At 37.6% G+C, this 13,188-nt stretch overlaps 1 protein-coding gene across 1 annotated transcript in view; it reads right to left on the reverse strand.

Annotated features, from left to right (window-relative positions):
- Positions 1-560: 560 nt before the first annotated feature.
- LOC124625528 (zinc metalloproteinase nas-14-like) overlaps positions 561-13,188 on the reverse strand; it is a 104,532-nt gene continuing 91,904 nt past the window's right edge. The window contains exon 6 of the mRNA XM_047149178.1: positions 561-702. Within this exon, the coding sequence (XP_047005134.1) occupies positions 583-702 (120 nt within the window). The 3' untranslated portion in view covers positions 561-582. The remainder of the gene's footprint in view (positions 703-13,188) is intronic.

The following is a 13,188-nucleotide window of genomic DNA, read 5'->3' on the forward strand; positions in this document are numbered from 1 at the left end:
ACCCCATGAACCAAGCATTTCCATCCTGGATGGTTGCCTGCTTCTCTTAGTGCTTGCTGAAGAGGTAGACTGGTGATCTTCTCGATCTGATCTATCCATCTGCTCATTGCTGTTCCTCTTGGTCTTGTGCCCTCGACCTTTTGTTGCAAGATTATTTTCTCTAGATTTTCTCCATCTCTTCTTACAATATGGCAAAGAACTGGAGAAATTTTTTGGTGACTCAAGAAGAAAGGCGTCTGGAGATACTGAGTTGTTCAATAATGGATTCATTTGTTCCTCTTTCAGTCAATTTTTATGTGTAGCATCCTATAATGACAAGTGAAAATTTGGTCTGGATCGGGATTTGAAATTTGATTTCCTGCTTATCTCTGACAGTGACAATGAAAGTTTTACTTGGATGTGGAGATATACTCATATAGCCTAATTGTTTAGGTCATTGCTCATAAGATACAGAAAATCTTCATTTGAGTCTGTCTGGCACAAATTTTCAATTGTCACTTTAGATTCATCAAATATTTTAGTGTGTTCTCAAATGAATACAACTTCTTTTAAATGACAGAATTTTATTCATAGCTATTAGATCTATTCAAATGAAAAAATGCTGAAGAGAGAATCTTTTTCATTGCATTTGTATGTCTTTTTAATCTTTTTAATATCCTTTTCACTGAGTCCATCCCGTTGACCAATTACAGCGTCTTCCTCCTGTTAACAAGTAAAAGAGCTTTACATATTTTCAGTTAAATGAAAATAAATACAGTACATAGTATGTGAAAAATGATCATATAAATTTTAATATAATATTTTATAAGTGGTAATAATATTTACTTATGTAAAGCAGTAGTTAAATTTGCTAGTCATTTTTGTCTCATGTTTTTTGTACAGGAAATATGACAACAGTCTTTAGCTTCAGTTGTACAAGAGCAGCTCTAACAAATGATTGTGGTTCAAATGTTTGTAGAGATATCACTGGATCAGGAGTAGGCCTGCTTATCACAAATTTAGAGATTAGTTTCACCATTTTTTAATTAGTAGTGTGAAGATATTGAACAGTTAAATTTTGAGAACTGAACAAGTAGCTTAGGTGATTGAGACTGTGTAGAAGCATTTCTTTTGGGAATATTGTTTTGCACAACTAAAGTATTTCCCAGAAAAGGTTTCTCATTTATTTTGAAATAAGAAAAATAATTCAAAACAAAAGTAGGGGATGTTAATTCAGTTAACAGCTGGGTTTTCTTTCATACAGTCTATTAAATACATAATAATCAGCCAGCAGATATATGAAGGTCCAAAAATTTTTTTGAGATTTGTTACTCAAAGCATAGATAAGTGGTATATGATTAAGCAAAATTATTGAAAAGTTATAATGTTAACAAATCTATGCTATCCAGAAATTTGATCTCAGTTTTGTAATTAATCAATAATTTTGTAATTAATAAAATTTGTTCTGAAATATTAAAATTATTGATTCCAAAGATGCAATACGTGTTTGTAACTAAGATCTTAATTGAAAATTACTGTAATTAAAAGTTCCGGGCGTCTAGAAGTTTCTGGCATGGTTAGCAAAATTACATATACATGAAAACTGTATGATCAGTAGTCATTTCAAAGATTAGGCCATGTGACACATTCAGAACTGCAGTTGTTTCATATGAACCTTTGTAAAAATAAACTTTGTAAAAGACTGCACTCTGTGACATGAAAATTCAAGTGCATTTTGTATGAAATGTTTTTCAGGAAAAATAAAAATAAATAAAAAACACGAAACAGGAGATATTGTGCTTCAATCAAATGTGCAACAGACTCACCCTGTTGGGAGATGATGCCATTAATTGACTCCAGATTGCATGAACAGCTAAGTAAACACATTTAATAATACAAATCCTCCTTCATAATTGAATTTATAAATTAACAAATTAGTATTGTGTTTATAGTACTAGAAGTACACTTCAGTGATTGAGGTAAGTAAAATGAACATTGGAATTGTGTGAGTTCATTACAAACATGTTGCGTGTTTGATATGCAATATTTTAATATCACTGCTTATTTGAGAAGGAAGTTATGTGGAGTAAATTTTGAAGATATGTCTAAAAACCTAAATAAAATGTAAATGTAAATAAAAGGGGGGGGGGGGGGGGGTGGAACGGAAAGAAGAAAGATAAGTATACAAAAAAAGAACTTGTTTGTTTTGACTTTGTTTTACTTGATAAAAACTGTTAAAAAGGGTTCTTAAATGACAATCACAGATGAGAAGTAAAACACATGGATAATGAGGCAGTAGGGGGATCAACGGAGGTGGACCAAACTGTGGTTAATGTAGGAAAAGAAAGGTGAACAGTTGTAAAATTTCAGAGCAGAAAACAGTGAACAGTTACAGAGTATCAGAGCAAAAAACAATTATATACTATCAAAGCTCAAATTCAGTCTGCAGATTAATAGTAAACAGCTCTTTTTTTGAGATATCAGTCTTCTGATTGGTTTAATGGAGCTCACCATGAATTTCTCTCCTGTGCCAACCATTTCATCTCAGAGTAGCAACTGCAACCTACATCCTTAATTATTTGGTGGATGTATTCCAATCTGTCTCTTCCTGTACAGTTTTTATCCTCTACAGCTCCTTCTAGTACCATGGAAGCTATACCTAATGTCTTAGCAGATGACCTATAATCCCATCCTTTCTTCTTGTCAGTGTTTTCCAAATATTCCTTTCCTTTTGTCACTGATTCTAAAGAGATTCTCCTCATTTATTACTTTGACAGTCCACCTAATTTCCAACATTAACCTGTAACACCACATGTAAAATGTTTCAATTCTCTTCCGTTATGAATTTCCCATAGTTCATGTTACAGTACCGTACAATGCTGTGCTTCACACATACATTTTAAGAAATTTCTTCCTGAAATTAAGGCCTATATTTGTTACTAGTATCCTTTTCTTGGCCAGGAATACCCTTTTTGATGGTGCTACTCTGCTTTTTATGTCTTCCTTACTCCATCCATCTTGAGTTATTTTGCTGCCTAGGTAGCAGAATTCTGTAACTTCACCTGCTTTGTGATCCCCTATTTTGACGTTAAATTTCCCGCTGTTCTCATTTCTGCTAGTTCTTATTACTTTTGTCTTTCTTCAGTTAGCTCTCAATCCATATTCTGTAGTCATTAGACTGTTCATTCCACTCAACAAGACTCTGTAATTCTTCTTCATTTTGACTGAGGATAGCAGTGTCATCAGCAAATCTTATCATTGATATCCTTTCACCCTGGACTTCAATCCCACTCTTCAACTTTTTTTTCATTTCCGTCACCGCTTCTTTGATGTATAGATTGAACAGTACGAGGTGAATCACTACATCCCTGTCTTTCTCTCTTTTTTATCCAAGCACTTGGTTCTTGTTCATTCAGTAAACAGTTACAGGTACGTAATGCTTATGTTGAGACTGACCTAAAGGACATGGGTTCCAGAATGTGTGTAACTGAGAGCAAAACAGCTAGTTTATAAGATGAGTTTGTGAAGGAAACAAATAAGAATGAGAAGAACTTTGGTGAACTTTGAAATGTGATCAGATATGAACATGATAAGGTGAGGTAGAATTGTGTAATGTGAAAGTAGCTGTGCATATCAAAATGTGCACATTTACTAATGATACAGAGAGAAAATCCATTTGGACTCAAAATTTAATGATGATTAAAATAATGTGACTAGTGATGTTTACTTGCAAAAATATTATTTCAGTATTAGAAGGTGAATTAGCTAATGTAGAAAAGAATTTAGTACAAATTCATGAATGTATAGTAGCAAGAAACTTATTAACTAACAGTGGTGTTATTTGATTACTTGAAACCTCTATGCTTTACAAAGACAACTTTGTAGCAAACATGACACTGTCTTCAAATCTCATGAAGAAGATTCTTTAAGAGGAAGTGTTGTCTTGGATAAATCAAAATTCAAGTTAAGTGATGAATTTTTTTGAATTTGATGAAGTTTTCTAAGTAAATTTTGGTCTGAGTCAGAACGAGCCAGAATAAACAATGAGTTTCCAAATAGACCAAGCCAAAGATAAGGGCTGGGAGTACAAAGGAATTTTGTAAACATCGGTTAAAATTTTTAATACACTTGAATAAGCTTTCTCTTGAACTTACCAAAGTTGACGCTTAGAAAGAAGATTGCCTGACAGATTTCCATCAAAACTACTATGTGATCCAGAAGATACAAAATATCAGTTTGTAAAATATGTTAACAAACTAGACAGGGTTGTTTAGCTGCCAAAATGTAAACATTACGTTATAAGTCAGATGGAGGCTATCACTAATTTCATAAATGTCATATAATTAGCAGTTTGTGTTCAGCAGTCATTAAGTTGAATATCTTGTACACAATCACTATCTAGCTATCAAAATGTACACTCCATACCTGAATTAAGTAAATAACTGTGTTAATGTGCCAGCAGAGAGCTTTCTGGTAAGCTGTTTATATGTATAACTTACTAATGTCACAGACCATGTCAGTATATAAAATTACAATGTAAAAGTAATAACAGATAAAATAAAATGTTTATGAACAAAAAAAAAGACAAGCTATAAGTTTAAATAAAAGCAATCAACAATATGACACAGGAATCAGCTTAATATTTCAAGGAACTCCTCTACCGAACAGAGGGAGTGGCCCATGAGGAAACTCTTCAGTTTTGATTTGAAAGCACATAGATTAGTGCTAAGATTTTGGAATTCTTGTGGTAACTTTTTGGAAATGGATGCAGCGGCATACCACACATCTTTCTGCACAAGTGTCAAGTAAGTGTAAACCAATTGCAGATTGGATTTCTGTCTAGTATTAACTGAGTGAAAGCTGTTAATTCTTGGGAACAAACTGATATTGTTAACAATAAATGACAGTAAAGAATACATATATTGAGAGGCTAATGTCAGAATCCCCAGACTAATGAACCACTGATCTCTGAGGCACTCTCCATTTGACTGCGCGCCACTCAGACCCCACATCATAGCCATTCTCAGCACTGTGCATAATGACCTTTTGCTGCCTATTGTTAAAGTAAGAGGTGTACCAGTTGTGAGCTACTCCCCATATTCAATAATGGTCCAACTTCTGGAGCAATATTTTGTGATCAACACAATGAAACACCTTAGTTAAATAAAAAAAGACACCTAGTGTTTGAAACCTTTCGTTTAATCCATCCAGTACCTCACAGAGAAAAGAGAATATAGCATTATCAGTTGTTAAACCACTTCTACTACCGAACTGTACATTTAATAGCAAATTATGTGAAATAAAATGATCAATTGTCCGAACATACAAAGCCTTTTCATAACTTTAGCAAATGGCAATGGCATAAAAATAGGTCTAAAATTGGCTACATTATCCCTTTCTCCCTTTTATAAAGTGGCTTTACTACTGATTACTTTAATCATTCAGGAAACTGATCATTCTTGAAGGAAAAAATTTCAAATATGGGTAAAACAGGGCTAACATGTCCAGCACAGTACTTTAACATTCTACTAGGCACTCCACCATATCCATGAGAGTCCGTAGTCTTCAGTGATTTAATTATTGACTCAATCTCCCCCTTTACAGTATCACAAAGGAGTATTTCAGACATCAATCTTGAAAAGGCATTTTCCAATAAAGTTATACAGTTCCCTGTAGGAAGTAAGTTTTTATGTAATTCACCAGCAATGCCCAGAAGGTGATTATTAAATACTGAACATGCATCTGACTTATCAGTAACAGAAATATTTTTACTATGCACTGACTTTATATCATCAACCTTACTTTTTCATGACTGTGCATATGATTTATTTTTATCCTGTCAATTAGCTATTCTGTTTGTGTACCACATACTCTTTTCCTTCCTAATAACATTTTAAAGCACCTTACAATGCTGTTTATAATGGGCTACTGGAGCTCGATTATGGCTACTTCTAACATTTTGATATAATTCCCACTTTCTTCTACATGATATCCTAGTCAGCCACCCAGACTGCATTTTACTACTAGTACCCTGTTTAGAACAATGTAATGGAAAGCAACTTCCAAAGAGCATGAGAAATGTGTTATGGAAAGCATTACATTTGTCATCTACGTTATCAGCACTATAAACATCCTGTCATTCTTGTTCCTTAATGAGGTTTAAAAAAACTCTCTATTGCCATTTTATTAGCTTTTCTACATAGTTTGTGATTATATAAACATTTGTTTGAGTACAAAAAGCTTTTAGTGTTAAAATTTGTGCCTCATGGTCTGAAAGGCGATTCAACCTTTTACTAACAGGATTCCCATCTAGTGATGAAGAATGAATAAAAATATTGTCTATGACTATGCTACTGTTCTCCTGCACCCTTGTTGGAAGAAACACAGTCTGCATCAGATCATATGAATTTAGGAGATCTTCCAACATCCTCTTTCTTGCACAATCGCACACAAAATTAATATTGACGTCACCACATATAACTAATTTATGGTACTTCCTAGAAAGTGAACCAAGAACCCTCTCTAGCTTGAGAAGAAATGCTCTGAAGTCAGAGTTAGGGGACTTATAAACAACAACAAATAGAAGTTCAGCTTCCCTAGTTTCAACTGCCCCTGCTCAACGTTCAAATACCTGTTCAGTGCAGTTGTGTGATACATCTACATAGTCAAATGGGATACTGTTGTTTAGGTACGTGGCCACTCCCCAAAGAACTCCTTGAAAGGAAGCCAGCTAATCAATATCCTTGTAAAGGAAGCTTCTGAATTGTCAAATTATTTAAGTGGTGCTCTGATACACCAATAATGTCAGAGTCAGCATCTGCAAGCAGTTCACTAACTTTATCTCTAATACCTCTTATTTTCTGATGAAATATGCTAATTTCTTCACTACTTGGAAACCTGACCACCTTTGAATGTGATTCCTTTGTTAGAGGGACTTCCTTTAAGCAGGGGTTCCTATCAGCTGACTTCAATTTAAAAAAGGTGCAGCTCTAACACCAAGGAATTTTTCCATGATGATCCCACCACCACCCACTACACTGTCACCTAAGCTTTTCCAGCCTCCCCTTCCCATACTACGGTGCAGGCCATGCTTAATGAAACCCCATCTATTGATAGACTCAACTGGCACCACTGCAATGTGAGCCATGCCTTCCACCATCAGTGCCTTCTCCAGCCCCACGTTAACATACCTAACAGCAGCATTAGGCTGAGGTTGATCATGGTACTGAAACAGTTGCATGAAGTGCATATTAGTGCCACCAGTTTGAGTAGCTATCTTTACCAGGTCACCACGTACATCATACTCCCCATCCCTATCAAGACTCTTATAAAGATATGTTTATTTTTAACACAGCACTTTTTATGAAAAAATTATAAATGTTTTCAGCCTACAGTGACCATCTTTAGGTGCTACAATAGGAAAAATAAAATGCTTACATTAAGATCTTAAAACAATTAAAAATATTTTCACCAGGACTACTTGAGAGATAATTGAAGTACCGTTAAAATAAATATTGATCATACCTGTGGGCAGCATTTGGTGAACACATGGTCATGTGATGTCAAACTAAATGTAATGTTAAAATATAGAGAACTATATAAATAAAACCAAGGGCACTTCTCTTTTTCTACTCTTAGTGCTACATGCATGTGTACTCTGTAAGACAATATTTACTTGTAGAAAACATAAAATACAACAAATATTACAATCATGTTTCAGTCACTTATTCTAAAATATAAAAACAGAATACAGGTCATTAAATCAGGAAAACCATATCTAAAATACAGTAAAGACTTAACTATAAAAGAAAGAGAGGAACAATCCTTATAGGACAAATTTCCAGTGGCCGGTGGCACTGTACCTCTGGCAGCTAGATGTTGTGGCAGCTGTTACCACAGCCACGACTGCAACATAGCAATTGTAGACGGCACAGCCAACAGGCCGACATTTGCCTCTGTGTGCCTCCATGTAGAAGAACCATTAGGCCAAAGCTTGACAATGGTGTGGTGCCCATGGGCACATGCCTCGGAGAGAGAGCAGTGCCAGCTAGTAGCTGATACTCCACAGATGTCTACATCATTCTTCAATGTAATGAGCCACGGTCCACATGGGTCAAACTCAATGCACATTCCCCACCATCGCGTCCACAAACAGGGCAGTTCCCACTTGTTCACTACATTTCTCATGCCTGCGAATTAAACAGTATCCGCAAGACAAGAGAAAATTTGCATGCCTGGCCAGTCACATATCCATTGTACTTCTGCGGCCACAAGACTGCACTGCATGCTCAATCACTGAGGAGTGTGTACCCTCTAGGATCAATGGTCAAGCTGTCCACTGCAGTAATTCGATCACCCTCACAGTCATTTTGAGTGTGAATATTATGAGTTCTTCAGTGTGTATACATTGCTGTTAAACAAATAAGTTGTTGCATTAATTACTGTCACCTGTGTCTACAGCTTGGACTTCATGTGCAGTAAGCCAGCTCACAGTATGACAGTTTTTAAAGCAGCAAGAACCACTCATTGCATGCTTCGCTGGTGACCTTGACATGATCGTTGGTAGAAAAAGACTCATGATGATGGACTTGATCAGTGTTAGTGACCGAGAATCACAACTGGACTAACTTTTGAATGTTTCTGTGCTCAGTAGCCTCACACAGGCAACATTTGGGCCTTGCACATTTATTCCTTTTGTATGTATTTTTCTTGTGTGTGTGTCTTCGTACTTTTTGTGTGTCCTCTTTTGCATGAGAACTTAGTGCAATAAGACAGTGGTAACTATGGATTATCTCCAAAGGCAACTAGAGGAGCAGTTGGCATGTAATTGTTTCCTGGAAAGCAAGGTGCAGGAGGCATGGCCCATGCACACAGACTCCGCCCACCCAGGGCCAACCCATGAAAATTCATGCTCCCAAAACAGTGTCACACTGCCATCCTCCACTGCCGCTGGAGCAGCAACCTGCCCAGATGTGTGGTGGTCAGACTGCTCTCCTTTCAGCCCCCCAACCCATTCATGCGGCTCAGCCAAGTGGAGGCAGTTTTCCTGAATAATAATATGACATGCACTCTCACAAAATTTGAACACATCCTGAGCCATCTGGACCAGAATTACACATCTCAAGTATGGGGCATAGGAAGCACCCCAATGATGTATTCCTCCTACAAGTGGCTTAAGGAATGATACAGTGGATTTCTGCATCCAAGGAGCAGCAAGTACAGCAACTACCACGCCAAGAAGAATGTGGTGACTGGAGGCCTTTGCGGATCTAGCATCACCTGTGGAGCCTCACAGAGTCAGATATGGTTCTGGATTTGCCATTGTGTGCTATCTGAGCATACAGTCTCCCCACTCAGGTGCAAGCAGTCACAGTTGTGCAGACTGACATGCAGCTGGACACCTGAGGGGATATGGTGGGCAGGGTGCACGATATGATGGCAATGGCTACAAGCACGGCATCTGCAGCTGTTAACAAACCCTTACCCCCACCAAACACCTTCGCTCTGTCGCAACACATGCCTCCCACAGCCCTAGCAATGGACACTGATCTGCAGCACCTTATGCAGAATTTGGCCACACAGGTGGCAGTGCACTGTACACAGATTGACAGGTTTGCACCCTCACAGCAAGAGAGCTGCAGGCATCGCAGTGGCAGCAGGCAAAGCGACAGGTGGCACAGCTTACACTACTAGCAAAGCACCAGCAGCGGCAGCTGCTGCTCTCACAGTACCCCACTGATGACAGAGCAGGCTCCAAGTGGCATCTGCTGGTATCATGCCCGCTTCAGAAATGACGTGGCCAAGTGCTATGCCCTTTGCTCCCACCTGAACACCAGCTGCTATCAGACCTAGATGCATCCAACTTCAGTACTATACAAAGAATCTGTGGCTGAATGGGGTGGGGACATGAGGTACCTTGTAGACACTGGGTCTGATTTATCAGTTTTTTGTGGATCCATGCTAAGAGATTGCAGGAAGGCTGAAAAACTGTCTCATGGTGACAAATGATTCTGCCATAAAAATGTATGGCACCCAACATTGGAATGTGGATGTTGCACTGCGCCACACATTCATGTGTAGGTTGACCTTGGCCAATGTAAATGAGCTGATCCTGGGTGCAGATTTCCTTGAACACTACAAGTTGCTGGTGTATATTACAAATGCCCAGTTGATTGACTCTACGACAAGTCTGAAGATAGGAGGGCAGCAACAGCAGGCCACCTTCCATATCATTAAATCTGTGGCATGCCCCAGACCACTCACATATGTTCTGAACAACTTTCCAAAGCTAACTTGCCCAACTGGGGCGCTGCAGGACATCAAGCACTCGACGCTCCACCATATTGTTACCTCCCCTGGTCCTCCCATCTCATGCTGCCCATGTCAACGTTGTACCCGAGAGGCTTGCGAAAGAAAAGGCAGAGTTCAAGGTAATGTTGTGATAAGGTGTCGTCCGACCATTGAGCAGCCCATGGTCTTCCATCTTGCATTTGGTGCCTAAAAAGGACAATTCATGGCACCCATGTGAGGTTACCACGTGCTAAACTCAAGGACAGTGCCAGACAGGTGTGACTATATTAACAAAACTGACTGCGCAAAGACATACATGCAGATCCCCATGTCACCTGAGGGTAGAAAAACAACAATTACCAACCCTTTTGGAATCTTTGAGAGCATTTTTATGACATTTGGCCTTAGGAATGCTGCCCAAACTTGGCAGAATTTCCTGGATAGTGTCTTGTGAGATTTAACAACCTGCTTCACATACCCTTACGACATCCAAGAGTTCTCAAAGAAAGAGGTGCTTCCCTTTTCATCCATTACGTGTCACCTCTTCTAAGCTTGTGGGCAGTGACATAAACATCAAGCAGCCCAAAGTTCAGCACCAACAGCCATCAGAAATATGCACCATAAGTAAACCTTCTTTTTTCTGTTATTGTAAAGACCTTAACTCTGTTTTAAATGTGGTTTTACTGATTTAAGTACCTGTACTCTCATTTTCATATTTTTTTGTAGTTTATGAATAACTGACTGAAATATGATCATAATTTTCTCATATTTTATGGATTGTACAAGTAAATATTGTGTTATAGAGGACACAAGCATATAGCATAAAAAGTACGAAATGGGAAATATGCTTGGTTTTATCTATATAATTCGCAATATTTCAATATTGCATTTAGTTTGACAGCACATGACAGTGTGTTGCCCAAATGCTGACCATAGGTATGATCTACATGTATTTTAATAGTAATTTAGTTAACTCCCAAGTAGACCCGTTGAAAAAATTTTTAATTGTTTTAAGACCTTAACTTAACCATTTTATTTTTCCTTAGTAGTACCTTAAGAGGCTACTGTGGACAGTAATTGTGTCATAAAAACTGTGTCAGAAAAAGTGGCTCTATGAAAAATAACATAAATTACAAGAAGTTATCATATTCTCTTTGAACAGTGTGGCCTTTGTTTCCAAAGATTGACTGTTACATTTTTTATAACATTTTAACCACATTTGTTTTGTAGAATTGTGGAACATGTTCTAGACTTATGCATTGTGTCATCTCTGGAGAAAGAATCTCATCTACAGAAACCAACTTGAATTTCAATGTTTGTCCATGATATCCAGAGTGCTAGAGACAAAGGTACCCAGGTTGATGCCATGTTCCTTGACTTGATGTCATCTACATCAGTTATTGATGTTAGAATAGAACCCTTTTTTATTAATTCTTGATTTGTCTTTTATTTAGTATTTCTATTTGTTTTGTTAATTCACAATTCTAGCCAATGCATAGACTGTTTGACTGCACGATCACAGCTACACATTATTATTTGTAATGAGTTAGCTGCTGGGCATTAAAGCAGACATTTGCAGCTTGGCCTTATGACATTATTGAGTGATTCACTTTAAACAGAGCAGTGCACAGTCCAGTTACCTAATGTGTGATCACATAAGGTAAAGTTACAGTTGGATTGTTTGTATGGAATGTTGCTTAGAGTAAATATTACTCAGCAAAATATCCATCAGGTAAAGTTGCATGTCTGTGCAATCATCTCATTTCATACACTTACATGTTGCTACACTCAGGTATTTGTATGAGTTGGCTGATTCTAACTGGACAGACTGATAACACAGTCATAAGATACCAAATTTTTTTCAGTTTGTGAAGTGCACAGTTTTACATTTCTGAACATTTAAAGCAAGTTGTCATTGTCTGCACCACTTTGAAATGTTATCAAGATCTGGCTGAATATTTATGCAGCTTCTTTCATTATATAAACTCCATCATTTATGCAAATATCTGAGTCTATTATTAAAATTGCCCACAAGGTCATTAACACAAAGCATGAACAGCTAGGATTCCAACACACTTCACTGGGGAACAGGTGGAGTCACTTCTACACTGTTGATGTTTCCCCATCTGAGATAACTTGCTATGTACTCCCTACCAGAAAATCCTCAATCCAGTCAGAAATATAGCTTGATTCTCCATACAATTGTACTTCTGCTACTAAATGCAGATATAGTATTGATTCAAATGCTTTTCAGAAATTGACAAGAACTGCATGTACCTCACTGTCTTGATCAAAAGCTTCCAGTATATCATGTGAGAAAAATGTGAGCTTCTGTTCCACATGATTTACATTTTCAGAATCCATGCTGGTTGGAATGGAGGAGGTCATTCTGTTCAAGATATCGCATAATGTTTGAGGTCAGAATAGGTTCTAAGATTCTACAATATACTGAGGTCTAGGATATTGCATGGTAGGTTTGTGGATCACTTGTGCAATCCTTTTTGCACACAGGTGTGACCTGTGCTTTCTTCCAACTACTGGCTGCTGTTTTTTGATTGAGGAATCTACAATACATGATATTTAAAAGAGAAGCAAACTCAGCCACAAATTCAGTGTGGAATCTGACAGCAGTTTCTCTGGACCCTGGAGATTTTTTTTTTTCAATTTCAATGATTTCCCCTGATTCTCAATGCCAGTGACACTAATATCTGCTTCACTTGTCTTTTTAGTGGTACAAGAATTAAACTGGGGCAATACCTCTGAGTTCCAAAGTATTGACCGATGATTACCGTATGACTGGGGAACTTATGCACTATGGAACTGAGGTTCTCTCTAAGGTTTTCAGTTACACCAAGAGGTGAGTCTAGTGGTTGATAGAAGGATCCAGTTACAATTTTATGCCCTCCCGTGACACAGACA

This window comes from Schistocerca americana, chromosome 1, assembly GCF_021461395.2.
Source record: "Schistocerca americana isolate TAMUIC-IGC-003095 chromosome 1, iqSchAmer2.1, whole genome shotgun sequence".
Taxonomy (NCBI): domain Eukaryota; kingdom Metazoa; phylum Arthropoda; class Insecta; order Orthoptera; family Acrididae; genus Schistocerca; species Schistocerca americana.